This window comes from Callorhinus ursinus, unplaced genomic scaffold (genome assembly GCF_003265705.2).
Source record: "Callorhinus ursinus isolate GAN/ISIS: 27379988/994484 unplaced genomic scaffold, GSC_fseal_2.0 scaffold12, whole genome shotgun sequence".
Taxonomy (NCBI): Eukaryota; Metazoa; Chordata; class Mammalia; order Carnivora; family Otariidae; genus Callorhinus; species Callorhinus ursinus.
The window spans coordinates 11,692,661-11,719,949 of NW_027397074.1; the positions used below are offsets into that span (position 1 = coordinate 11,692,661).

At 37.6% G+C, this 27,289-nt stretch overlaps 1 protein-coding gene across 2 annotated transcripts in view; it reads right to left on the minus strand.

The window, feature by feature from the left end:
* Window positions 1-4,764: 4,764 nt before the first annotated feature.
* SEMA3E (semaphorin 3E) overlaps window positions 4,765-27,289 on the minus strand; it is a 242,660-nt gene continuing 220,135 nt past the window's right edge. For both annotated transcript variants that reach the window (XM_025873254.2, XM_073898729.1), the window contains 2 exons: window positions 26,015-26,154; window positions 4,765-9,035 (listed from right to left, as the gene is read on the minus strand). In XM_025873254.2, the coding sequence (XP_025729039.1) occupies window positions 8,583-9,035; window positions 26,015-26,154 (593 nt within the window). In that variant the 3' untranslated portion in view covers window positions 4,765-8,582. The remainder of the gene's footprint in view (window positions 9,036-26,014; window positions 26,155-27,289) is intronic.

Below are 27,289 nucleotides of genomic sequence, written 5' to 3' on the forward strand. Positions count from 1 at the left end.
ATATGTAACAAACGCTGTGTATCTAAAATATATAAAGACCTCTTACAACTTAATGAGAAGAGAAACAACCAAATATAAATGGGCAAAATATTTGAACAGTCATGTCCCCCAAAAAGACATATGGATAATAAATAGCACATGAAAAGATGCTCAACATCATCAGTCACTGGGCAAATGCAAATGAAAAACCACAGTGAGATACCAGGGCACACCTAGTAGTCTGAGCAAACAATTGAAAAGACTGAATGTACCAAGTGTTAGTAAAGATTCGGGGGAAAAGCAGCTCTCATACACTACTTGAGGAAACATAAAATTGTACAATCACTTTGGAAAATAATTCTTTGAAAGTTAAATAGACACCAATGGCACAATCTAGAAACTCCATTCCTAGGTTTCTACTCAAGAGAAGTAAGTGGCGATATTCATCAGAGTCTTGTGCAGGAGTGTTCAAAGCAGTTTTATTTGTAATATCTGAAAACTTGAACAATAAAAAAGTCCATCACATACTTGTATATCCACCACAGTGGAATACTACTTGGTAATAAAAAGGAACAAATCATTGAGACATTCGACAACTGGGCAGAATGTGAAAATAATTATGCTTAGTAAAAGAAGCTAGACAAATAGAGGATATACTGTATTGTTTACACTTATAGAGTTCTAGAAAACATACACTACTCTATAGTGTCATAAAATGAACAAGTGGTTGCCTGGGCAAGGGGAGGGGTGGAGAGACAGAAATAAATTTAAAAGGGTCATGAGGACATGGTGGGGGTAATAGATATATTCATTATCTTGATTGTGGTAGTTTCACAGATGTGTGTGTGTGTATATATGTATATATATATATGAAAACTCACCAAACTGCACACTTTAAAAATGTACAGTTTATTTTACATCAACTATGTGTCAATAAAGCTTTAAAAATAACAGTTTAAAGATAAAGTAGTTTGGCCTCAATACTAAAGAGTGTGATTTTTCTCTGCAAGTACTTGAACACAGTCTTTGGAAAAGACATCCCATTTTATAGGATTGAACAATGTTATAAATGGTAAGTGTTCCAAAATCATCTGGTCCAATCACTTCATTTTACATATTTGGTAGCCAAAATATATTTTACATATTTGGAAGCAGAGAAACTAAATGGTTTTTCTAAGTCATCTGTCACCATGAGAACCCCAGCCCCGTTCTGCTGGCTTAGGCTAGGATACCTTTCACACACTGCTGTAGTTTTTTGCTGTACTGTCCATAAGACCAAATTTCCTAATATGAACAGTGACAAAACTGACAAGGAACAGACATTCCAAGAATGCTCCAAAAGTGTCTCTGCTTCTGCCATCTGTTCTTTAAGAACTGCGTGATAAGAAAAAATGTGCTGTCCTTTTATGTCTTATAAAATGTAAATTCTGAATACTTCTTTTTGTGTCAATATTTTACCCTTTTGCTTCAATTATGTAAAATGAATCTTTATCCACGGTTAACATATTTTCAGAAAGCTTGCTTGCCCAAATACTACTTTCTCATAAACTACTGTAGCAAAAGTTCAAACACGCAGAATTTACTGACAAAGTAATAGACTTTTTTTTTCTAACATTGCCTGAATATAATGTTTTGCCAAAATTTGGATTTTTAAGTAGAGTGTTAAATCTCTAAATTACCAGTTCAGGAGGGTGGATGAGTTCCTTGCCTGTCCCACACCAGTGTTACTAATTTTAATTTAAACTTTTCTATCTACTTGTTGTTGCCACAACCCATGAGGTCTGTAGCAGATGATGCCTTTTTTCTACTCAACAACTCTCTTTCCCACTGTCTTTTTTTCTTACAGGTATGCTGGTCTGCTAGCGCAGGGTTAGAAACTACCTTTCCCAGATTCCCTTATGTGGGTGCTGACGCAATCCTAGTGTGGAAGTCTTCTAGAGGCTTTGGTGTGGTTGGGTTGGGGATGGATAGATAATCTGCCCCTGAGTACTGCCTTTAGCATCTTTTGTGAAAAAAAATAGATGCTAGACCATCTGCCTGAGGACAAAGTCAATGCCCAGGATAGCAGAGGAGAGAGATGGAAATTACCTGAGCCATTTAGGAATCGGGAGAGTGGGATGGAGAGCTCACACGGCCAAATGTAAACTCAAAGAGGGCAACACCAAGAGCTATAGAATATTCCCCGGCCCTTAAAACCTAATGGAGGTGGCCCTGCTGAATTATGAAACTGCTTTGGATGGCGACTCCATTTTACCTACCATTTTCTCCCCCTGTTCGAACCAGAGTATCTGTAAACTATTAGCCTTTGTCTGTCCCATCATATTATGTCAGAAGCAGGTAACTGATTGCTTTAGTTTCACAGAACCACAGAGACAAAGAAATTGTGCCCTAGGGGTATGTGAAGGATTATACCAAGAGTCTCATCTGCACCTGATTTAGAAGACAGATGATAAGATTTGGGACTTTTCAGCTGATGCTGTAAAAGAAAGAGAACTTTGGGGACCTTGAGAAGGGATAAATGTAATTTGCATTTGGGAAGAATGCAAATTTTGGGGGGGCAGGAAATGGACTGTGGTACTCCAAACATGGCCACATCCTAATTCCCCAGAACCTGAATAGATGTGTGTTCTGTGGCAAAAGGGACTTTGCAGAGGTAATTAAGGTAATAAATCTTTAAAGAGAGAGATTAGCCTGGATTATCTGGGTGGATCCAATCTAATCATACAAACCTTAAAAGCAGAGAAATTTCTCCAGTCGGAGGCAGAGAAATGCAGCAGAGAGTCAGAGATTCCAAGCCTGAGAAGGACTTAACAGTCCATTGCTGGCAATGCATATGGAGGGCAGGGGGCAGGGATCTCAGTCCTACAACCCCAAGGAACAGAATTCTCCCAATTACCTGGATGAGCTTGAAAGCGAGTTCTTCCCAAAGCCCAGGCAGCTGGTGCATTGGTGTTGGTCTGTTGGGATCTTTAAGCAGGGAATCCAGCTGAGCATGCGCCTTGATTTCTTGACTTATAAAAATCACGAGATAATAAATTTGCATTGTTTTGTGCTGCTTAAAACCAACCAACCAACAAACATGGAAAAGAAGAAACTCTTCAACTATTTTTGTTTGTTTGTTTCTTCAACTATTCTTTCAAATTAGATTGAATTCATGAAATCATCTCCAAGGGATCATTCTACTTGTCACAAGCTTTTGTTGGTTGAAAGTTGAGTTTATCATTTTCTTTTCTCCTTCCCCAGGAACCTATTCTGATCCACAGAGAAGAAATCACCTACAATTTGGAAAACATAAGCCAGCAGTCATCATAGTTGAGAGGCCATTTTTCCCACATATCACTGTATACTGAACTTTAGATCTTTTCAGATGTCTTAGAATATTTGTCTATAGGCTCATTTTGCATGTTTCTGTTTATGCTGAGTCTCTCCACCTTTCTCTGCTTTCCTTCAAGTGTTAGTTAGGTCAGGCTGCTGTAAGAAAATATCACAGCCTGGGTGGCTTAAACAGCCAACATTTACTTCTCACAGTTCTGGAGGCTGGGAAGTCCAAGTTCAAGGTAAGGTCCTGGTTGGTTTGGTTCCTAGTAAGAGCTTTCTTCCTGTCTCGCAGACAGCCACCTTACTGCTGTCTCTTACTGTCTCTTTCCTGTTAAATTATTTTCTCTTTCCACATATCAAATATCATTGCTTCATCAATTCAAGCGTGCTTTTCAAAGCCATCCTGACCAGAAGACTCAAGATTCATAATTGCAAGTACACTCCACAACATTCCAAACACTTGAAATACACTTTCAAAGCTGGACGCTGAGTGTGTTTCAAGTTGCATCAAGTGAAAAATAGGATTTGTAATTTTTCCAATCAAAGCTGTAAACACGTTCTCAGAACAAATACAACTCAATTTTTCTTTATTTGTGTAACTTAATGGCATTCTTAACATTTCTACACTTTAGGAAACACCTGATGCAGTGTCTGGCATATAGTTTTTGAACAACAACAAAAAATGGGTGCATGCTTTTGTTCCCTTGAATAACAGGTAAGAGAGTCCTAGTGACCATAACTGTTTCTCCACATTCCCTGGACTAATGACTTAGCAAATACCGAAAGAGCAGTTTCAATGGGTTCATCAAGTACTGCACTAACAGTAGGCCCCGTTATCATATAGGAATGCAAGTCTGAAACAAGTGGAAACAGTTATCATTAATGGCATCATCATAGAGCTGCCAGAAACACCATCCCAAAGCGAAGCGTATGCCAAATGCCTGCTTTAAAAATATGGTGACTAATTACTGACCCAAACAACAAAATCTGCCTTGGAAACAAAATTCCCAAAGAGAGATTCATTTAACATCAAATCTCATTTAAATGACCTCTAATAGAAATAGCAGAGAAAACAGTAATTTACATATATTAAGGTAGCTGTTGAGGCCTGCAAAAATTGTAAACATCCCTACTAGTTACCATTACAAAAGCATTCATTACCCCTATCTCTTATCTGGATGATGCCTCTTTGAAAGGAATTTCTGGCTGCTGGTTCTAGAAACATGATGTGGCAAAAATAAGCCCAAATGCTGCAAGGAAATGCGATGAGTGGACGTTTTCCTCCTTAAGGAAGTTGACTTGCAAATTTCCGAAAAAAAGGGAATTGAATGCTTTTTCTAACTTCTTAGAGAAAACCAGCGCTCGCCTAGCACAGTATGTTTACATGCAGGCTTTGACACATTACCAAACTTTTGAGTTTAACTGGCACGACCTTAGAAAACACTCCTCGGACAGCACGTAAGGGTTTAGCAAATATTTATTTCTTTAGCATCTAAGTTGAACTAAATAGAAATTGTACATAACGGTACAGGCAAAGGATGCAGTGCTGAGTGGCAGATCCATATGATAGAGAGACGCACTGTCAACGGTCTTTGGACCTTACCACTAGATGGTAAGTCTCATGGCTTATAATCGGTGACAAGAAGTAAGAAAGCACATGCTGTTTTGGACCCGGGCAAATAAAAGGGAGCCAGAGAGGCAAGAACCGCCCCCCCCATATAGTTCTCTAGCTTATAACTAAGCCATTTAAACACAAACAGAACACATCCAATTGTAACGAAAGCCAAAGTATAACACTCTCTTCCCAAGAAAAAATAAACATACCAGCTTAAATAACACACTACAATCAAAACAGTGTTCATGGAAAGTCTATTATTTATAACTGAGTCAAAGGCAACAGTTGTTGGCCTGAAAAATGAGCACTGCTCTTGAAATAAGTAACTTGGATGCGATACACTGTTGTAAGAACAAGAACACGGGCTCCTTACTGTCGGCATCGCTGCGGCACTTTCTCCTGGGAGCTCAAATATCTACCCAATCCCAAGCGGTTTTCTTAATGTATCTGGCAGGCTAAAGACACTCATTTTTAAGGACAACAGTTGCTGTGTTTGTTTCATGCTTAACACCAACACTCAGAATTATTATTGTATTTTACAAATTTTACAAATGTTCAGAGTCGCTCTGAAGATTTACAAAGACCTACACCCTATAGCAAATATTAAACACTCCATAAAAACATCCTAAGTGTGTAACTAATTTGGGGAAAGAAAAAAACTCTAAAGTATATACAGAACTGCTGTTTACTAAACAGGCAAAGACTTTCTGTTCCCTTTTTTTTTTTCCTAGAGCTCTTCTTAGTGTTGCTTTCCACTTTAATCCCTGTTTCTCCAAGTTAATAGTTTTGCACTGAAATATTCAGCAATAAACACAAAGAAAAAAATAGCAATGTAGAATGTTAGACATGAAGAGACCTTACGATTCCTGAAGCAAAACCTCTTCAAGGCGTTAGCAAGGTGACGTCCTTGCTAACAAATCTACATCTCTAGCTCAGGAGGGGGGATGAAAACTGAAAGAGGAAACGTACACCGTTTTATATCAAGGCTCATTCTATTCCCAGGACCTCTTCCTTCACAGAGGACAACAGAGCGGGGGTCTGAAGAAGCAGGAGACTGATCCTATACGGAGGTGCCTCTTTGATTCTAGGATGGGTGTTATGGTTCTTTCTCAGCTTAATATTTGTTCCTAGAGGGCACGATTTCTCTTCCCCAGGTCTATCTATGACTGGGGAAAATGTGGTGGGTCAGGGCAGACTCTTAATTCCTCCCTGTCTTGAAGGTAGCTAAGCTTGTGTCCTTCCTGAGTTCGAGAAAAAGAAGATAAATCTGGTCAATCCATTTGTGATTTTCTAAGCCCGGACATTTCTCAAAGGAGATCCTGAATTTGAATTCTGACAGAACAAAAGATGGGGAATACGTTTTGTAGTATGTTTCAGATTCTCAAGGACAGAGCAACATAGGTTTTTTGTTGGTTTGTCTTTTGAAGGGACAATGCAGTTTATCTTAAAGAACGTCGTGATGTGTGTGCGCATGTGCACTGCACCTGCACGCATGTTTGAGGGAAGGGGGAGAGAATGAGCAAATGGGAAAAGGTGTTCATATATATATATATATATTTGAAAATTTAGTGCTCTCTCTAAATTGTGGACTTTTATCAGGCTTCTCTCAAATTAGCATTTTAAAAATCTCCCCCTCTTACTAGTCATCTCATTTTACTTGAACAGCTTCAAGGTATATTTAATTCTTAAGGCTTATATCATAGAAAAGTTATTCTCCTCGGTCCTATCTCTTCAGTTAGACAATATTTGAGTTCACAATTGACATCACTGTTATCATTGTTATCAACTGCTTGTGTATGTTATCAGGATTAAAATGGCAACAACGTATGTGCTATCTGCCTTACTTAAAAAAAATCTGAATACAAGAGAAAAATCTCACTTTCTCTTTTCTTGTTTAATGGCAGAATATTTTCAAGAAATTGTGCTTTATTGACTTATCTGTTCGCTATGAGTGTTTCAGACATAAGCTTTGCTAAAGACCCTGTGATCCGTGGTTATGGTTCTATTTCTCCACACTGGGCAGGGTTTTACTGATATATATGCTGTTTTCAGTTAATATTGGTGGGCAGCAATGACCTCCAGTGGATTCATGGGCAAACAGCAACTGGGTTTTACAGAGAACGTTAATTTTCAAAATACTTCTACCCTTTAGACCTTTTGGAGCTTGGTGGCTAACAATGAACTTTTAAACTTTTTAAAAACATTTATGTATTTCTTAATTTTCAAATGAAATTGCAAGCCATTTTAAGTTATCAACACCTGAACTTTCTGAATTATATACCCTATAAGCCAATTTTGAAAACAAATATTTAAAGTTAACATTTAAATAACTATTCATAATTGTTTTCATGTGTAAAATTCACTTGCTTTTAGTTTTTATTTAAATGAAAAGTATCAACAAAACTTCATATTTTAGAAAGGTAATCGCTAAATAAAACGGAGAAGGAAAGACTTCAAGAAATAAGTGTTCTCAAAAATAAAAACTTTTGATACTATTTAGAAAGAGAAAAGTGCTCTAGACATGGTAGTTAAGTGAACTCATGAAACATACTTCTTATTTAACATAAAATGGGAAAATTTGACATCTGAGAGCAAACTGCTTTAACATTTTTAAAATTATAAACGTATGTTTCTGGAGTATCTTTTATATGTCAGGGAAGAAATTAATTTAAGTTTTAATAGGGCTTGGGTGCTGTAATATCTTCATTTTTGGCTTGTGAGGTAATAAATTATTCATAAACACATTATCTCCATCTTAAAGCATGACATAAGCGTTAAGACATTTTTATTTAAGGTTTTTTTTTTTCTGAAAATGGACAAGATGTATTAACAGAAACTGTTCAAATCTTTACTAGACAATCTTTGTAAAAAGAGAAAAAGGAGAATATACTTTTTGTACCACAAGAGGGCAGCAAAAACTTTTTCAGTTAGACTTCTAACTACATCTTTTTTGGCTTTTTTTTTTTTTTTTTTAATAAGTTACCTTAACTTCATTCTTTATTCAGTGGAGTGAAATTGAAAGGACGTGTTTTCACCATGAAACATAACTATAGTGAACGGGGTTGAATGAATGTTTTATGAAGGGCATGAGCCTCAAGGTGACCACAGTTTTTCTTTCATGGTTTACAATTACAACACACCTGCTTCATAAAACACAGAGCTTAGACACTAACATGAGAATTCTTGGAACGCAAAGACAGTTCATATGAGAACATTAAAGTATTTGATGTTCTGTATATTTTACATCGTGGCGGAAGGGTAGAATTCAGAAAGATTAAAATATATATTTAATTTTTTTCCATGCTTATTAGAATCTCTGCTTTTTCATCAATACTCCAATAATCCTAAGTTTTCCAAGGGTAAGATAATAATTTTGCCAAGGAAAAGCAGCCAAGTATTCAAAACTACAGCTATGGTCACTTTTTGGTAAATATAGTCGGAAGCCACTGAGGAATATACTTGTTTAGAAAATTAGTTAGTTTTATGAGATTTTTAACCAGTCAGATGAGTAGGTAGAATAATTTATCGTAATACCTTCACAGTCATTTCTGTGTTACAGAACTCTTTTAAGCAGTACAAAGAAGTTAAATGGCTTCTCTTCATTGTTGTTGTTATTTGTTTTCAGTTCCAAACAGAAATTCTCCAGAAGCCAGTAGACCGTTTCGCCCCATCAGGAGTCCAGTGTGTGCCTGGGCAGGCGGTAGTGCTCCGCTTTGGGACGCAGCTTCTTTTCCTGTGGGTTGGCATATTTCCACTTGGAAGGCGACATTTTGAGCTTTTTCCTCTTCTTATCTGTGCACCAGACCTTTTCACAGTATTCCTCCACCCTCTGGAAGTTGCTATAACCAATCAGCTGCAAGAATTCCTTGTACCAGGGTTTTGCCCCGTGTGGGACACTACTCTGGGCAGGACAGGGCATCTTGTGAGGCCCGTCCTCTTCAAAGTCTTTGTGAAACATTTCCTCCACTCTCTCCTCTTCCACCACCTCCAGGGTAATTTTACGGACAGTATGGACAAAACCGTGCTCTACTGTCTGGCAAAAATAGGTCCCAGCATCCGTTTTGTGTACCCTGAGGAAGAGTAAACCGAGGTCCATCTTAACCACTCTGTCATCCATCTTCACCTGCAAGAACAAGAAAATGAATGGCACTGGAGCATGATTCAGGAGAGGACACCAACCTAGAAACCCTCTCACCATCTGTCTTGATTCTTTTTAAATTTTTGTTATCCCATGATGAAATCCTGAGAGTCACAGCTGCGTCTGAGAGCAAGCAAGCGAGAAGGATGGATTAAATCAGGTGGGTGTATGCTGAACTTACTTGCATTTGAGATCACCTCATATTGATGATTTTAGGGTCATTTCACATCAATATTGTTAAGAGCAGAGTGAGAGGTTTCTCCCTAATGATTTCAATTAATCATTAGAAAAAACCATCTAGTTCAGTATAGCACTCAAAATTAGAGCGAAGTGAAGATCTGTCAAGTTTAACTTTTTCTTAGCAGTCAGCACAGATGCCATTTCTCACACTGTTAGTTCAGGGGTTCTTACTCCTTCCAGATCACAAAGACCAATGTCTCTGTAAGGACCCCTGTTGAGAGATCTGGGATACCTTCACACTCTCTTTCCTTATGAAGAAAGAAAAAAAATTCACCCATTCATTAATGAAGTGAGCATTCCTTCTATTTCTACAAGGCTTTCTACTTAACAGAGAATTAAAAATAAGCCAGAAAAAATCCATAATCTGCTCTGAAGAATCTCACGCTCCAGTAAATATTGATTGCACATAACTTCAGGGCTCAAATATCTTTTTTTATGTCTGTGACATAATAAATTATGCACATGACTTCTATAAATAAATACAACTGAAGGTAGGAAGAGCACAGTAAGCCTTTTGAAAAATACAGCTCATATGAGAAACAGTCAATGATTTGACATGAGACAAAGCTAGATTCAGACACGGGCACCACTCTCTACTAATTGTGCGAGCTACGGCATTTACGTATATTCTCTGCCTTAGGTTTCTTCGTAAAAATGGAGCTAAGCCTACTGTCACTTGAACGACTGTTGTGAAATTTAAATAGAATAACCTAAGTGAGACCACTCTCCATAGTGCTACCAGTACTTACCTCCTCTCCCTTTCCTATATACAGTCCCCCAGCCAGAAACAAACCGGGAGGTGTTTTCAGGTGGCCTAGCATCATACCATGGTGGTATGAAGCTGATTCCCACTATACTGGCTAACTTGGCCCTTAAGAATACAAAACGAAAACAATATTCACCTTTGCCCATATAAAAGGGGCAGACTAACTACCACAACCACTCTGGCAGTAAAGACCACTGAGACAAGCATGTTTTGGTCCCAGGGGCAGGTCCTGGGCAGGCCAGCTGCGTTCAGCTCTCCTGAGCCTGCATCAGATCCGGCGTGTCTGAAGTTACAGAGTGCACTACACACGAGTGTATATAATTGTATAACTTGTGAATCATGTGGCAAAATAGCATTGGTGGTGTGGTCAGAGACTGCATCTCACATAGGCACGTTAAGATAAATTCTGAGGCTCTCAGACTGTTTTTTTTGTTTTGTTTTGTTTTGTTTTGCCAGCCATATAAGCTAAAGTAATTATTCAGCCACTCCAGAGTGACATAGTTGGATGAAGGGGCTCCATAAATCCTTGACAGGGGCTTCCCTTGACTTGGCAGGACCATGTCCAAGTAGGCAGAATGCTAGAGCCATGAACTCAAGAAGTTCTGTCGTGAGAAAGCGGGAAGAGCAGTCCACCAGAACCATCATTGCTACATCAAACAACCGCTTATCTGTTGACAGGTTTTGCTGACGAGGTATCGTGGACACCTGCCACAGGCAGCAACTCAAATGACTTGGCGTCCCTGTTCATGCTCACCACTACTTTCTCCACAAATTTATCACATGCCTTGAATGATTCTGACTCTGAGACTCAACCTGCATTGTTTTTAAACTTGTGGCTGCATGTGACATAGAGGGATCCACCTTCTTAAACATTTTTTTTCTTTCCCTGTCTGGTACACGCCATTTTACTGTCCCGGTTCTCTCCTTGGTTCCCTCTTGGTCTCTTCTGTAGATTTCTCCTTCCCTCTAGGGCACAATCCTCCATCCTTCCTTGATCTCATGTTTTATTTGCATTCATTTGGTAACTCATCTATTTCCTCATTTCAGTGAGCTTCCCTAAGACAGTGTGTCTTACACAGAGATCATCCACTGTTTTGAGTTTCCTGTTAATTACAGAACACTGACCGAAACTTACATGATCATTATTTACAACCCAGTATCTCTCCTTGCAAACTGCACTGCCCGCTTTACTAACTTCCTTATTCCTGACAATTACATTATTATTCTTCTAGTCCCTCTATCCTCATGTGTTGGTCTAATTCTTTCTCATTATTATGCCCTCGTATCTACTACATCACACATTCCCATCAACATTTCTTCTGTGGCGATGGTGGGAAACATTCATTCCATTTCACTCTTTTCCCACAGCGCTGGATTCTCATACTTTGTGACTGATTCTTCGACCTTGCCTCATGGTAGACTCCTCCCAAATCTTCCTTCTTTCTCTGTCTGCCATTATGCTCAGCTTGATTCTGTTTCATGACCCAAGGTGTTGTACCTGTCTGGAGGGACTTCCCTACTGCCGGTTCCATATTGGAAAAGGCTGAATTAAAACGGGTCTTTCTCACACCCCTGTAAGAGTGTCCTCCTTCCCTTATTACCATATCATGTCACCTGTTAACCTTTGTCAACTGAGCATGCAACATTACCTGCGAAAAATTACAATTCCTTCAAATAATTTTCTTTTGACTGATACCTTTCCCCCTTTCTTTCAACAAACAGGTACTATTTTACCCTGCTTTTAATTTCATTCCTTTTGTCATGCTCCTTACCCAGATTCTATTGCTTGCCCAAGCAGGTAAGAGTTGTTCAGTTAACCAGATCCTGCCTTTCTAAATCCATATCCCCAGAGACCTTACTGTAGTGCTTCTCATAGGGCTGGTGGAATAGGTACATTTCTGGATGGAGATCAATGAGTGTTCTGTAAAGACTTCTTCGATTACTGTGTTTAATTTTCATGATAATCATGTAAGTTAATAAACTATATTTGGGATCATGGGGAAGATCAACTTCATCGTTAGTATTGGTGTTTATCATAGACTCTGAACCATTTTCAAAGCTTTAACGGTTTCCAGCTGCTGTGAACAAAGATGAATGTAATATGTTAATGATATGTTCCAGCTAAATGAAAACCAAACAACATCCCTACGCAGTAATGTACATAAAAAGTTTTGAAGTCACTTGTATAAAGTGTCAGGGGGATTGAGTCAGCACATGGCACAAAGTGCTGCAGGCAGATGTTTTAGACACACCTATGTGGTAGCCTGTGTCCTGTGTTCTGTTCATGGAGACGCCTGTTTCAGTGAAAAAAATCATTACATTAAAGATTTAAAGGATGCATACACTTGTTTGTATCCTATTTGTAAATTTATTTTGTTTCCATATTCAAATAAAAGTTACAGGCAAAAAGAATGCATTCCTTGTTTCATTCTTGTGAATATTTAATAAACATTTTAATACAAGTCATGCTGGCAGCCCAAGACAATGTCTTAGTTTCAAGGGCAGATGGTGGGGACAAGCTGTGCAAATACCAGAGTCAAGCCTTCCTTTTCATAACTCCTCCTGTTCCGGGTCCCTTGTATTGCCACTTTCTCACTTGCATGGCTTATTCCGGTCTTATTCTTCCTTTCTGTTAGTGAAATCCTTCCTATGGTCCACCAATCCATTTTTTTTTAAATTTCTTGCCAAGCTTACACTTTCACTCCTTAATGAATACTTCCTTTTCAGCCCTAAAGATCTCTTCTTTCTTTTTATAACTCAATGGCATTCACATTTGTAGCACCCAAGCTGGTATTTATGTTCCTTGTCAAGTAATTTTGCCATGCAAGTTTCATCTCTTTAACCACAAGTTTCATAAGAGCAAAGGCCTATCTTTTAACTATACTGAGTCTTCCATAACGATTAGAGTAGTGCTCAGAACCTAAATGAAAATGAGACCAGATGTACAAGGATGCAAGGCAATGGGGTACCCCAATAAAGGTATGTCCACAGAAGTGATTCACTTCTATGTCAATCCAGTAATGCTTTGGACAGGGAGGAAGCAAGCATGATTTCAGGAGCAGTAAGTAACTGCTCAAAGGGCTATGCTGCACAGATACAGAGGAAAAGCACTTCTAGGACACTGTCTTCACCTGGAAGGAATCTGCATACAAACAGCCTCACTGAATATGGTCCTTGGTTTATTCCCTACTATCCTTCCCATGAGAGGGCAAATATAAAAATATGAAAGTCATCTAGCATAGTTTCTGGCATATACCAACCAGTTTATGAAAGTGTTTAAAAATAGAACAAAAAGCAAAAATGAAAATAAAGACAAATCCTTGGCCACTGGGTTAGGAGTGCTTCTTTCTTTTTCCGAGCAGGTATTTCTTTCAAAATCAGAAACCCACTTTGAGAAACACTGCATTGTGTGTATATAAAGTCCAGCCGAGTTCAAAGATATGGAGGTGTGATAATTACAATGGGAACTGTCCTGCATCAATTGTTTGCATGTTAGAGATAGTGCCGGTCTCAAAATGTAGGTTTCCCTCCCCGGCTACAGTGAGTTAGAAATTTTAGTAATAAAAGACGTTTTAACTCCAAAATCTGGATGGCTGTACACTATGTACGTTAAATCACCTCGAAGGTACTATGTACGTTAAAACACTACATAAATGTATCTTCTGTAGCCTATGAATACCTAAAAATAAAAGTGACTTAGAAATTTGTATTTGAAGTCCTTCCATGATTTAATCTTTCCACTTTAGTCCAAATGGGCACCTTCAACAGCAAATCTTGATTACACAATTGTTTTCATCAGCTGTGCTTTCTCTACGTCTGCAGACCCGATTTCCTTGGTCAAGAAGATGATACATAATACATCACTTTATCAAATATTCTTACAGGCAATCTACAAAAATAGAGCATTTCTTACTGAAAATGGTTTTAATATTCTGAGTTATAGAGATTGATTCAGTATGTTTTGTAATGTCAAGTAAAAAAAAAAAAAGTAATTGAACAAAGAACCCAGCACATCTGGAAGCTGGTCAGGAAGAAGCAGTGATTTCCATGTGTATCAACCATATGGGTCCACGCTTTTCATAGGAAAAGGAAAGACGTAGGCCTTGAACTCGTTTCTTTCAGAATACATTTAACGCTGAAATTAATTTTAGTCAAGAAATAAAGACCTACAATTTATATATTTGTTAATCTGGCCTACCCTCAATACAAAAAAAAAAAAAATCAGGTGACTTACAGAAAATATATCATATATAACAGCATAAAAATAAAAATCTTTTTTATAAAAGCACTTTTTAATGTGAACCTGCTTTATGATCGAGATGATTGCCCGACTGGAACAAGGTGAATTACTTAATAGCTCATTTAGGGAAACCTATCACTATATAGAGAAGAATTAAAGTTGCATATATACTTCAGATTAACTAAAGACCCAATGTGGAAAGCCTTTTTCTAATATGAGAAGAAAGTTATCATAAATAAGAACCCAAAACCGTACCGTGAAAAAATATTATATTAAGAAACATCAACTGTATCAAAGAGGAAATGTGAAACATTTACATTCAAGAACAAACTAATATATAGAAGATGCAAAGAACTCTTGAAAGTCAAGAAAAAGAAAAAAAAGAAAAATAGGGGGAAAAAACATATCAATAGGCAAATCAGAGAAGGAGAAACTCAAATGTCTAATAAGTATGCAAGTTAATGTTCAATCTTACTAGCAATTTTAGAAATACAAGTAAAAAAGATGCCACCTTCTACCAGTAAGACAGGCAAAAATTAGAAAATACCCAAAACTGGTGAGGGTATGGGAAAATGGGAACCCACATAAATCACTGTGAGAACGCAGATGATGCCCAAATTCTGGAAAGTGAGCTAACAAAATGGTAGAAATGAAGGATGTCACAAGATAAGAATGCAGAGATTTGCACTCAGATCTGTAAGAGGCTATTTGAAGAGATGATCATTAAAGATGTGGTAGTGGGAATTAATGATACTTTTGGTCCACTCTTGAGGGGGATGGATCAATCAAGAGCAATGAACGCATGCTATGGGAGGTTAAATTGCAGTGAGGAACAACAAAATAGAGACACAAACAGCCACAGTGATAAACCATAAAAACACTGTCGAGTTATAAAGAAAAGCAGAATAAGATCTAGAACCCAACAGATTTATTTTTACAGCTCATGCATACTCAAAATGTTATTTACTTGTTCAATAAAGTACAAATGATGTAGTATTGGACTTACTCCAATCATTACAGTGCATGCATATGGGGAAGCAAAGATGAAAATGTAGAAAGGTGGCCCAGGGAAAATGAAGTCAAACAAGAAAGGAGATTTGTGTGAACCCATTAATACAATGTGCCGTGAACTAAGTAATATGCTTATAATGATTATCTTGGTTTGGCAACCAATAAACTAAGTCTGTAAGATCCGTTCAAGTTCTAGTACACCATAATCATATGATTTTAGAAACAGTGCTGCAAAATACACAAACAGCAGTGTAAGGGTAATGTTTTATTAAAAATTTCTATAGGGAAGAATACCAGGATAATTAGGATGAAGGGAAAATAAGAGGAGGGGGTGAAAGAAAGATAATGTTTGAACACAAAAGTGCATACCATAAGGCACGGAACAACTACCAGAGTTGGAGTACAAAGTCAACACTAAATTACCTGGTGACTGAAGGAAAGAGAAAGGATGCTAAATTCTCAGGCCCAAATGACTCTAAAGTATATTTTTAAAGTTATTCCTTATCATAGGGAATATAGTCAATGATACTGTAATAGCCTTGTCCGGGGACAGACAGCAGCTACACTTGTGGTGAGCACAGCATAGTGTCTCCAGAAGCTGAATCACTAATGTTGTACGCCTGAAAATAATATAACATGGTGTGTCGACTATACTAAAAAAAAAAAAAAAAATATATATATATATATTATTATTAAAAAATAAAGTTACTCCTTATGACAAGTACATTTTTCCCTGGCACTGAGGCCTGAGGGAAAAAAAAAATCTCTTCTGGGTTTTCATAAAATGAGATATAGGCATCCAAACAATAGCACTACACTAAATACATTTTCTTAAGGTCACATCTCAAGGTCAAGACAAGATGCCCAAGTACAGTTCAATATGAGCTACTCTATAGGACTAACACAATGCGGTATGGATATACAGTTCTATGTGGATACATCTTCATGCCGAAGTACATTTTTTATTATCTACAAGACTGTAGGAAGTATAATTTATCCTGGAATAAGGGGAATTAAAGAGTGAAGGGAATTCGTACTTTTGATAATGTCTGACACCGGGCGTGCGGAGTTACCATGTTACTTTGTTTAATCAGATGCCCAGCGTCAGAGTGATCTCAGTGGGATAAAACACAGGTCTGTATCTGATTCCACAGATCTGGGAATGTATGTTTAATTTTCAAAGATGTTCAGTATTCTCTTGGAAAATTAACCAAAAAGGAGTTCTAGCTAAACCACAAGATCCACTTCTATCCTTATGGCCAAAACGTTGCTCTGTATTTTCCACTTACAGGAAGTGTGAAGGAAAAAAATGAAATTAATGGGATATACTGCTAATTATTCTAGAACTAAAATATGGGGCAAATGGCACTATAAACATATGCTTGTCAAGGCTGAAAATGTAAATTATGAGTACCTACTATAAAGAATTGTTAGCTTAGAAAAGATGAGTGGAGTTTTTTTTAAAGACTGAAATAGAAACATCAGAACTACTAAGCAGATGTTTCAAATGAGGTAGAGTTCATGCACTTTATGTTATGACAACAAGAAAAACAAATAATATTCATGTGGACAAACCTCATGCTTTCAGTACATGTGTATAAAGACCATATCGTAAACTTATGGCTGTCATTGATCCCTTAGGCTTCCTGTCATGGGTAAGCCTTGAGAAAGTCAAGAAAATACGGGTCATCTAGCAAACAACATGGTAGAATAAGGATGAGATTTTACTTCATAACTCTCCTAGTTTTGATGACATAATAAATCTGCAACATTAGGAGATGTAACTTATATACATGCACCTTTTTCCTTCTGTTTTTACAAAAGAAGCTGTCTCCAGAATGCATTGAATCATCAATAAAATTATGTTTTACTTAAAGCTGTATAAATTCTACATGGATGCAATGAACTCTGAGTTACCTGGAAGGAACTGCTGATTGATAAGTTAACCATGCTTCTTAGATTTCTCAACAGTATTTAAATGACTTTGATGAATTCATCCTACTTAGTAGGTGGTCTGAGAGCAGAGTTGAAAAGTGACAACTTTTGGCATCCAGTTAAAAAATTCAGAGAGTGGGGTGAAATTGAAGTCTTGGAGTTTTGATGTCATCTTATATTCTCTCTCAGATTTTCCATAATAAACATGCACATTGTGCATTATTTAAGCAGTCTGTACAATGCATACAATCGGCTATTTTAAAGTGAGATATTTTATTTTTAAGACACACAAGCACACACAAAAATATTTTCCCTTAAATAAAGAATCCACAATGGAAAGATCAATGAGGATCAAGGGGAAAATGAAACTTTCATGCTTACCAAAGGATAAAGTGTGATGCTGGTCTTATGGACCAGCAACTTACTTGCCTGCCTTAAATCAGTTTGGAGAATATTTTATGTGTTTTGGGATTGCCCCCCAATTTCTACACTGGGGATTTGTGTATGTTAATTCAACTCCTTCCTGGAACTCAACCTTGTTTACAGTATCTTTGGGATACACACTGGTTTTATCAGTAAAGGACTAAAGTCCAAAAGAACACATTCCAAGAAACTATTCATATTGCTTGGTTTTACTGAAAACTCATTCCAATGAAATTATAGTGCTCAGCACAAAGTGAGGGCTTGGTTATTCATGAAATTTTTTTTCTCCAAAATACAGAGACATTTTTCACAATAATACTCATTTAATAAAGCTTCACTGTATCTTAAATTGAAGGCCAACAAACTTCCTGTCAAGAGCCATACAGTAAAGGTTTTTGGGCTTTGCAGGTCATATGGTCACTCTTATGAGGCTACTCAACTTTGTGGTTATAGGATGGAAACATCCATAGATGCTAGGTAAACAAATGGGTGTGGCAGTTTTCAAATAAAATTTTATTTACAAAAGAGATGGAGGGCCAGATTTGCCTTTAGACTGTAGTTTGCCAACTTCTGCTTTAAGTCATTATCAGGTTCAAAGAAATACTCTATTTTCAGGTTAAAATCATGTACTCCAAACTTACAACATTCAAAATGAGTATTATAGTTTAGGGATAATTATAATTACAATTAAGGTAAAAAGTTATTTACTAATCTGAGTAGCTCGAAGAGGCTATGGTTTTCTTTACTGTGATAACTGAGAAGTACATACAGTGAATAAACATTTAAATCTAAGCCGTAAATACATATGTAAATTTTCCCTCATTTACTTAAGTTTTAAAATGTAGTCCTTGTGCATTTTGGAGAAACGGAAATGCACAGAGAAATACTTCAATTGTCCAACCAAGTGTCCTAACAAGTATGAATTCCTTTCCTTTGGAATGTTACTCAAGATTAAACTTTTGCAATTATTTTGGAAGCTTATAAATTCAAGTACATGGAACTAAGAATTCATAAACTAGGGTGTATCACTTTAGGTGATTTAGTTATGTTTATAACAGTTTTGTCCTCTGTAATCACAAAAATATAATTTATATATCCTTATATAGATGAGGAAAATGTGAACTGGTATTCCAAATTTAAATATTTATAGATAAGGAATTTAGAACAGCTAAACTTGGATTTTGTGGATGAAATTATCTTCTTCATCCACATTCATAAAATATTTTCTTTTTTCCCAATTCAGAGAATGAGGGGTTTTTCTCTTCCTTCTTGAAACTCATCCCTTAACTTTTGTCCACAATTAGGTTCTCTTTCATAAGCTCTTTATCTTGTTTCATTAATTAGCTGCACATTCTCCTCCTGATGGCTTCTTCCCTTCTACCTATAAACGTGACCAAGTCACCTTTCTTCGTAACTCAAAAAAACCCGCAAGTTTTCTCTACTCTTGTCTCCCTCTGTTGACCTCTCTCTTTCTCATTCAAACCTTTAGGTAAAATACACTACACTAGCTGTTTCTAATTCCCCACAGCCTCCTTCATCACCTAACCTATTGCTAGAGGACTCCTCTCCTAGCTTAACCACTCCACCGAGCACATTCTCAGGGGACACTGGGTACTTACTTTCTGAAAATTTCAAAGGGTTAATGACTTTATCCTTAACCAGTTCCTCTTCCCTGAGATCAATTATTTCACACTCCCCTGATTCCATGATGTCTACTTACTTAAGTTATACTACTCTGAAGGTACTTACCAGTGTCATACTTGGCATCAGTACTTAACCTCATCTCTGTGATGCACATAGTACTACTAAGTACTTCAGAAAACCATTGTAGGTTTTAAATAAGTTACTACACATCAAGCACTTAGAATCACACAGGGCCCCTAGTAGGCCTTAAATGAATGAGAACTATAATTATTATCTGTTTTGCTGTTTTCACCTTATCTTTTAGAATTTGTCTTCTGATTTTTCCTTAGGTGGGGTTTCCCCTTTGCTTCTAGGCTTGGTTCACACTGCTTATTTACTCATTCTCCAAGGTAAATTATGGCAGTTGGAGGCACCATGACATTGTGACCAAGGGCCTATAACTGAAGCCAGCATGTGTAGTCTTGAATTCAGACTGATTTCATAGGCTATGTGATAGTGTGCAAGTAACTCAATCTCTTTGTGCTTTGGTTTCTTTATCTATTAAGTGGGGGCAATAATAGTATCTGCTTCATAAGGCTGTTGTGAGGATTAAGAGTATTAATATACTTAAAATTGTTAGGACAGTGCCTGGCACACAGTAAGTGATATTTAAGTACTGACTGCTGCTATACTATTCTTATGTTTATTACCTCCATCAGTTTAATTACTACCTCTTTGCTGACGTCTCTCACGTATCTCTTGCCATTCCAGGTCTTTCTTTTGAATTTTATATTCCCAAACATATATTTACCAAAGGAAAGCTCCAGCTACAGGAGACCCCAGTTCAACACAGACAAAAATGAACTCAACGTTTTTCTCCTACACCTTCTGCTCCTCCCTGTAGATCATGTTACTGCACCATCAATTACACAAATACCCAAACCAAGAACATGTGAACCGTTTTGATTGCTTCTCTTTTATCTCAAAAATCAAATGCATTCCATGTTATCTCATAAAAATGAAAACTGTTTTCTCCCCTTCTACTACCATTGTTTAGTTCCAGTCAAAAATCTTCCACTTGACTACTGAAATACCCTCCTAAATAGTCTTCTTGACACCTGCTTATCCTCAAAGCCTATATGCAAGTTTCTAGAGTAATGTGTCTAAAGAGTTGTCTAAGGTGTTCTCATTGGCTTATAAATAAAGTGAAGTGGTCCCTTGATCTATCTACTTATTTTTGCATCCTTATTTCCCGCCACGGATCTACACATACCACGTTGTTTCTCATCCCCACACATGTGCTTATCCCATTCTCCCTGGTAGTTAACTTCCACTCATCCCTTAAGACCTGGCTCACATGTCACCTGTGCCTTGAATCTTTTCCCGATTGTCCATCATGCAACCTCCACACCCAACCTTTTGGTGGACACTTTTCTTGAAGTTTCAGCATACCTTTAATGAACAGAATACATTATAATTATCTGTTTACATTCTTGTTTTCACTGTAAGACTTTAGGCTTCTAACGGGCTAAGGCTATGATTTATTCATGACCTATTAATGTACGCTCTGAGTATTTATTATGTTCAAAATACTAATTGCAGACACTTAAAGAGAGACAAGACCAGAAGGTTGAAAAAGTATTCCACCTGAGAAGTTAAACAGCCTTCAGGATTCTCAATAAGAACAGAGAGCACATGCAAGTCACATTGCTGTTATGTGTATGAGGCAGTCACGTGTATACCATTTGACCTTGAAGGTAAAGGGCGCATACAGAGTTAATGCTGTATCAGTGAACATAAAGATTTATGTCCCTATCACCTCAATGATCACCTGCTTCTGCCTTTCTCCCCACCTCCACATTTTATATTCTTAATAGAACCTTTTAAAACCAAATTTTGATCACGTCATGGCTCTGCTGGAAACTACACAATGGCTATCCATTTAACGCAGAGCAAACACCAAAGCCCTTTATAAGGGCCTACAAAGCCCTGCATGGGCAGGGCCTTCCCTCACTCTTTGACCCACAGTTTACTCGTCTCCCTGCTGCTCATTCCCTTCTAGCCACACTGCCCTTCACTCAAAGGCTCCTTGGATATATCAGGTGCACTCCCAACTCCCATTCAGGTGCACTTGAATATATCAGGGCCTTTACATCTACTGTTCCCACTATCCAGAAAGTTCTCCAACACTAGCATATGGCCTACTACCTCAGTTCTTTCAAGTCCTTTTCAAATGTCACTGAGTTGGTGACCCTCTTAGTTTAAGACTTTCCACGAACACCCCTTTAAAACTGCAACCTCTCCCTGCAGGTAATCTCTCTTGCACTTTTCTTCTCATCATCATTTGATACATTAAATATGGTTCTTATATTTAGTTGTACTACTGTTTTCATCAACACCATCATCTTCCTCTGTTCTCTACAATACAGGTTCTATGAAAACAGGGCATATCGGATGCTCAATAGGTAAGTTGCAAAAGAATGAAGCATTAGTTTGGTTAAAAACCCGAGAAAACGAGGTAGAGTGCTCTTGGTTTTCTATTACATAGGCTCAAGTGAGAGAGAACATTTAATTTGATACAGAACCCTTCTTCTACCAACAGACATAAAATAAAGCCTGAAAGAGAAACTGAGAATGGAAACACACTGCATACCTTGTATAATAAGGATTCATGGTATCACTGCTTAGAGTGGGAACTGTTCCAATTACTGGTGGTTCTTAACATCTAAACATGAGGACTACTGTTCTTGCCCCCATGGCTGCAAGAGCATGCTTCACCGAAGTTTGATGAGAAAAATATAGGTAAGAATCAAGCAGATATCAGGACCATTTTTCAGAAGTCAAATTACAGAACTTTGGCTGTAAATTGTCTTCCATTTGCTACATGTCCCAAAGCATCTGAAACTGTATTTAGGGTTCTGATTTCAGAAGGCTGTGTGGTTTAGTAAAGAGAACCCACAGATACGTGGATGTGAGTCAACTTTACTAGCTGTCAGTAACCAGGGAAGTGATTAAACATTGTGTGTCTCAATTATGTCACTTGTAAATCATGTTTTAGAATAAAATGGTATATTCTATTAAATGCACAGAGCAAATTCCTCTCGGTACTTAGACGCTGAATACGTGGGAAGCAGCTCAGCTTTGGAGTCAGGAATATCTGAGTTCAAACCCTGGGTCCGTCACGGATGTTGTTTGTTACCTATACCTCTCTCAGTTTTCGTTTCCACATTTGTAGGAAGAGGTCCATGACCTCAAATGCGCATTTGTGAGACATAAGAGCAGTAAGGTAAGCACCTACCTACTACTGCAGCTTCTGTGTGTGGTAGAGGCACAGTGAAGAACAGCCTCACCTGTAAAGTGTCCTCTATTAAAATCCTTTCCCTCAGGATATCACAAGAACGGATGCACATCCTAACTAAGGTCACTGAGCCAAGGGAAAAATATTCCCATAAGAATTACTTGCAAAACAGGCTTTCGATAAATATTTATGGAATTAGTAAAATGTACAGAGATGTGGTTCACATGTGGTATTTAAGAAAGTAGGAGACCATAAAGTGCCCATTCGAGAGAAGAGCAGTAATCCAGTTTAGAAACTGGATAACTGGGGCACCTGGGTGGCTCAGTTGTTAAGCGTCTGCCTTCGGCTCAGGTCATGATCTCAAGGTCGTGGGATCAAGCCCCGCATCAGGCTCCCTGCCCAGCAGGAAGCCTGCTTCTCCCTCTCCCACTCCCCCTGCTTGTGTTCCCTCTCTTGCTGTGTCTGTCAAATAAATAAAACCTTAAAAAAAAAAAAAAGAGAAAGAAACTGGATAACTGAATGTCGAGATGTTTTCTAGCAATTCAGCTACGTATCATTTCAAAAGCTTTATTTGAGCAAAATTTTATTCACCTGAACATATGGTTTCCAGAGAGGTGAGTTTGGATTTGCAGGCCAAAGTCCCAGACTCAAAAATGTTGTGTGTGTGTCTCACAATCAAAACTTTTTTTTACAAAGGCTATGGTCTGACTACAAATTAATGACTTACAGCTTGAAGTGTCTGTGATGAACCTCGCTGGCTACTGTCAAGGGTACTCTAAAAGCATTTACATATGAGGTAAGAAATGGAGTGGATGAATTTCAAGATCTTATACAATGGTCAAGATTTGATAACAAAATAATTCTGTCCATAGTAACTATAATAAAATGGTCTTTTAACAAAATGGTCTTAAAGAAAAAAACCTCTAAAAGCTCCATAAAAGACTCTAAAAGAACATTAAAACAAACTCTAAAAGGACAATCAAAGTCATTCTGCTCCGTGCATTCAGCAAACACATCCACCTTTTTATGAAGTCAGCAATTTTGTGTTTTGTTCTAGAACTGTGAATAAATCAATATACACTGCTGTGTCTATAGAAACCAAGGATTGAATGATGATGACACCTAATGCATGGAGTAAATTCAAAATTTCAAGTATCAGTAAATCTATCAGTCATGGAAATTTGAAAAACAGAAACTAAAATTTGGGGAAAGGAGAAGCAGATTATATCCACAATAGGAGAAAGAAGCTTATAATTGAACATTGATGGATGCAGCCTGTCAAAATGATTTGGTAAAGATTTCCAAATGAGGCAGATTATAGTGACTTCCAAATTAGAAACAGAACATACTGAGGGAAGAAAGCCACTGATGAAAGAATGACTTCTCTGTCTTCTGAAGCCATTCAACGAAAGGAGCTACAGAATATTCTCAGGTCCTCTCCTGCCAAGTGGATTATGACGGAATTTAAAAATCAGTTTCACATCAGATTTGTCAAATGGAAAATACCGTAGTGCTAAATCAACAATGTACTTTAGTGCAATATGCTGTAACATTTTAGAACACATGTTTATTCTTATGATGTCATGAAAATTCAGAAAAATTTTCCTGTCCGTGATTGCCTTTCTAGAGTGCCTTTGTTGAGTGCCTTCCTCTCTAATAACTATTCCAGGAACATGGGATTTACAAATTTAATCCTCTCCCAGAATGTACTGTATGATTTTGGACCAAAAATACGTTGCATTTTTAGTTAAACAACAGACTAGGAAAAATAGGCATAAAAAGTCAGTGTGCTCTACGTTTGGGTTCTACAGTTGATGGCTTCACTGATTCCTGCTCTACCCACTGTGTCCCTATTAGCTCGTCCCTGGGTCCTATGGCAGGTGTCTAATATTTCTTTCCCTTATTCAATCTGCTACCTTCTTTTTACCAAGAAACATTTTGCTAGCAGTCACCAAGATCTATTTCCCTTTATTTAACCAAATTTCATTCTTTCTATTTTTATAATTCAACTTTTGTGAAAATTGAGTTCAAAGCCCACATTAGCATCCCTAACGTTTTACCTGCCTTTACTAAGTGCTTCATGCCCTTGACACTGGCCAATATGCAACCAGATCCCTAGACTCTCATAAAAAGATTATCCAGTAACTGCCTCCAGACTATCCCTTATGTGTGCTTTAAATGCTCCCTATTCTTCCATCTATAAAAGCAGCACAACTGATTCCTCTCTCATTATTTAGATGATAATAGAAATATAATCTCCACCACTAAACCTACTCAAAAGGACAAACTGATGCCTTTCTTTTGTTCCCAGTGGGCACTAACGGAACCCCTGTGGCAATGTTTCATATATGACTCAACTGCTTTATCAAACAATTGTTTTAATGTTGTTGCTGTTGTTTTAATTCTATTATCCCTATGTCTAAGATATACGTGTTAATGTTGTTTAAATTTGTTATTTTTCTAGAACACTGCCTTGGGTGATACAATTTAAGATGATCATTTTGACAACAAGGTACTAAAATCATGAAGCTATGAGTACCTACTGAATAAAAGTCCAATTTTCAGAATCCAAGTTTATACATACACACATACATGCACATATAATTTATTTATATGTGTATATATGTATTTTGTATTTAATATATGTATTTATATGTCTTTACATGTATATTTATACACATAAAAAATTTATATATTCACATAGGTTTTTATAGCATATATAAATTATATATACACAGCAACCTATGTGTGTATTAAAACTTTTTATAAGTATATACATCACACATAATAAATAAATCCACTTTTTAGCACAATATGTATAGCACAATAGACTGAATCATTTTTTTTATGACAATGATTCCCATTAGTTTTATTTTTTTGTATTTATTTATTTATTATTTTTTTATGATGTTATGTTAGGCACCATACAGTACATCATTAGTTTTTTTTAAATTTTTTTATTGTTATGTTAATCACCATACATTACATCATTAGTTTTGGATGTAGTGTTCCATGATTCATCGTTTGTGCATACCACCCAGTGCTCCACGCAGAACGTGCCCTCTTTAATACCCATCACCAGGCCAACCCATCCCCCCACCCCCTCCCCTCTCCATCGTCTCTCATGGTTCGTCTCCCCCTCCGACTTACTCCCCCCTTCATTCTTCCCCTCCTGCTATCTTCTTTTTTTTTTATTAACATATACTGCATTATTTGTTTCAGAAGTACATATCTGTGATTCAACAGTCTTGCACAATTCACAGCGCTCACCATAGCACATACCCTACCCAATGTCTATCACCCAGCCACCCCATCCCCCCCCCCCCCCCCACACCGATTTCTTTTTAAAAACCCAAAAAGTCATCATCTATTTACTATCATACACCATAAGCAAGACATCACGGCGTGAATGTGCAGCTATGAATTACCTCCTCTTTTCTTGTGTCACGTCCTTTCTGTACAAACCAGATAACTTTTGCTTGCAAAGATCGTGGGGTACATTCCAGCAAAGTACTGTTGTTCTCTATGCCATACGCCAGTCGCTCTTCAGTCTTATCCAAAGCATCCCCTATAATATAAATACTAAAATTAACTTTAAGACTTTGATTTTATCAGTAAATAATATTTTTTAAAAGATTTTATTTATTTTTTTATCTATCTATCTATCTATCTATCTATCTATCTATCTATCTATCTATATCTATCTATCAGAAAAAGAGCACAAGCAGGGGGAACCACAGGCAGAGGGAGAAGCAGGCTCCCCGCGGAGCAGGGAGCCCGATGCTGGACTCGATCCCAGGACCCTGGGATCATGACCTGAGCCGAAGGCAGACACCCAGCTGACTGAGCCACTCTGGCGTTCCAGTAAATAATATTTTAAAGAGATTCTTCATTTAGATTCCTACAGCAAAGTGAATAGCTTTCAGGACTTACTACTAATTTCTATGCAAGGTCATTTAAAGGAGATATTTAGGGACAGTGGCGTACCAAAATCTAGGTTTTAAAAAGTATTGCAGGCTATGCAGAGGACCAGAAGGAGGTAAACGGGAGTGTGGGTCCAAAGAGCAGGAGAGTCAGGACAGTAAGAAGGTGCATCAGTGTTAAATGCATGGAAAATCAGTGACGATATCCACTGACAGAGCAGGCAAGAGAAGGTGAGCATCAAATATTCTAGTAAAACGTAAGACAAAAATCCATGGTTACAAACAAAAGCAGAAAGCAGAAATCAAGGTGATATGGTGCTACATAAACACAAGTTTGAGTGAGATCTTGTCAAGGGACTGCACTTATCCAAATATTGGGCTCCTACAGTAAGAAAAGGGTACAAAACTGAACTACAGACTTCTGATCCAGAGCTTCCTGATTATAATCTTTATCTTGGCCCAGGGAGGCTCTCACTGGACTTGAACTCAAATTTGCATACAGGCTAAACCACTTAACTGCAGTGAGGAATAAAAGCAAGTGGACAGGGCACCTGGGTGGCTCAGTTGGTTAAGCTGCTACCTTCGGCTCAGGTCATGATCCCAGGGTCCTGGGATCGAGCCCCGCATGGGGCTCCCTGCTCAGCAGGGAGCCTGCTTCTCCCTCTTCCTCTGCTGTTCCCCCTGCTTGTGCTCTCTCGCTCTCTCACTCTCTGTTTCTCAAATAAATAAAATCTTAAAAAAACAAACAAACAAGTGGATGTGTTCATTGTTGTTTTAACC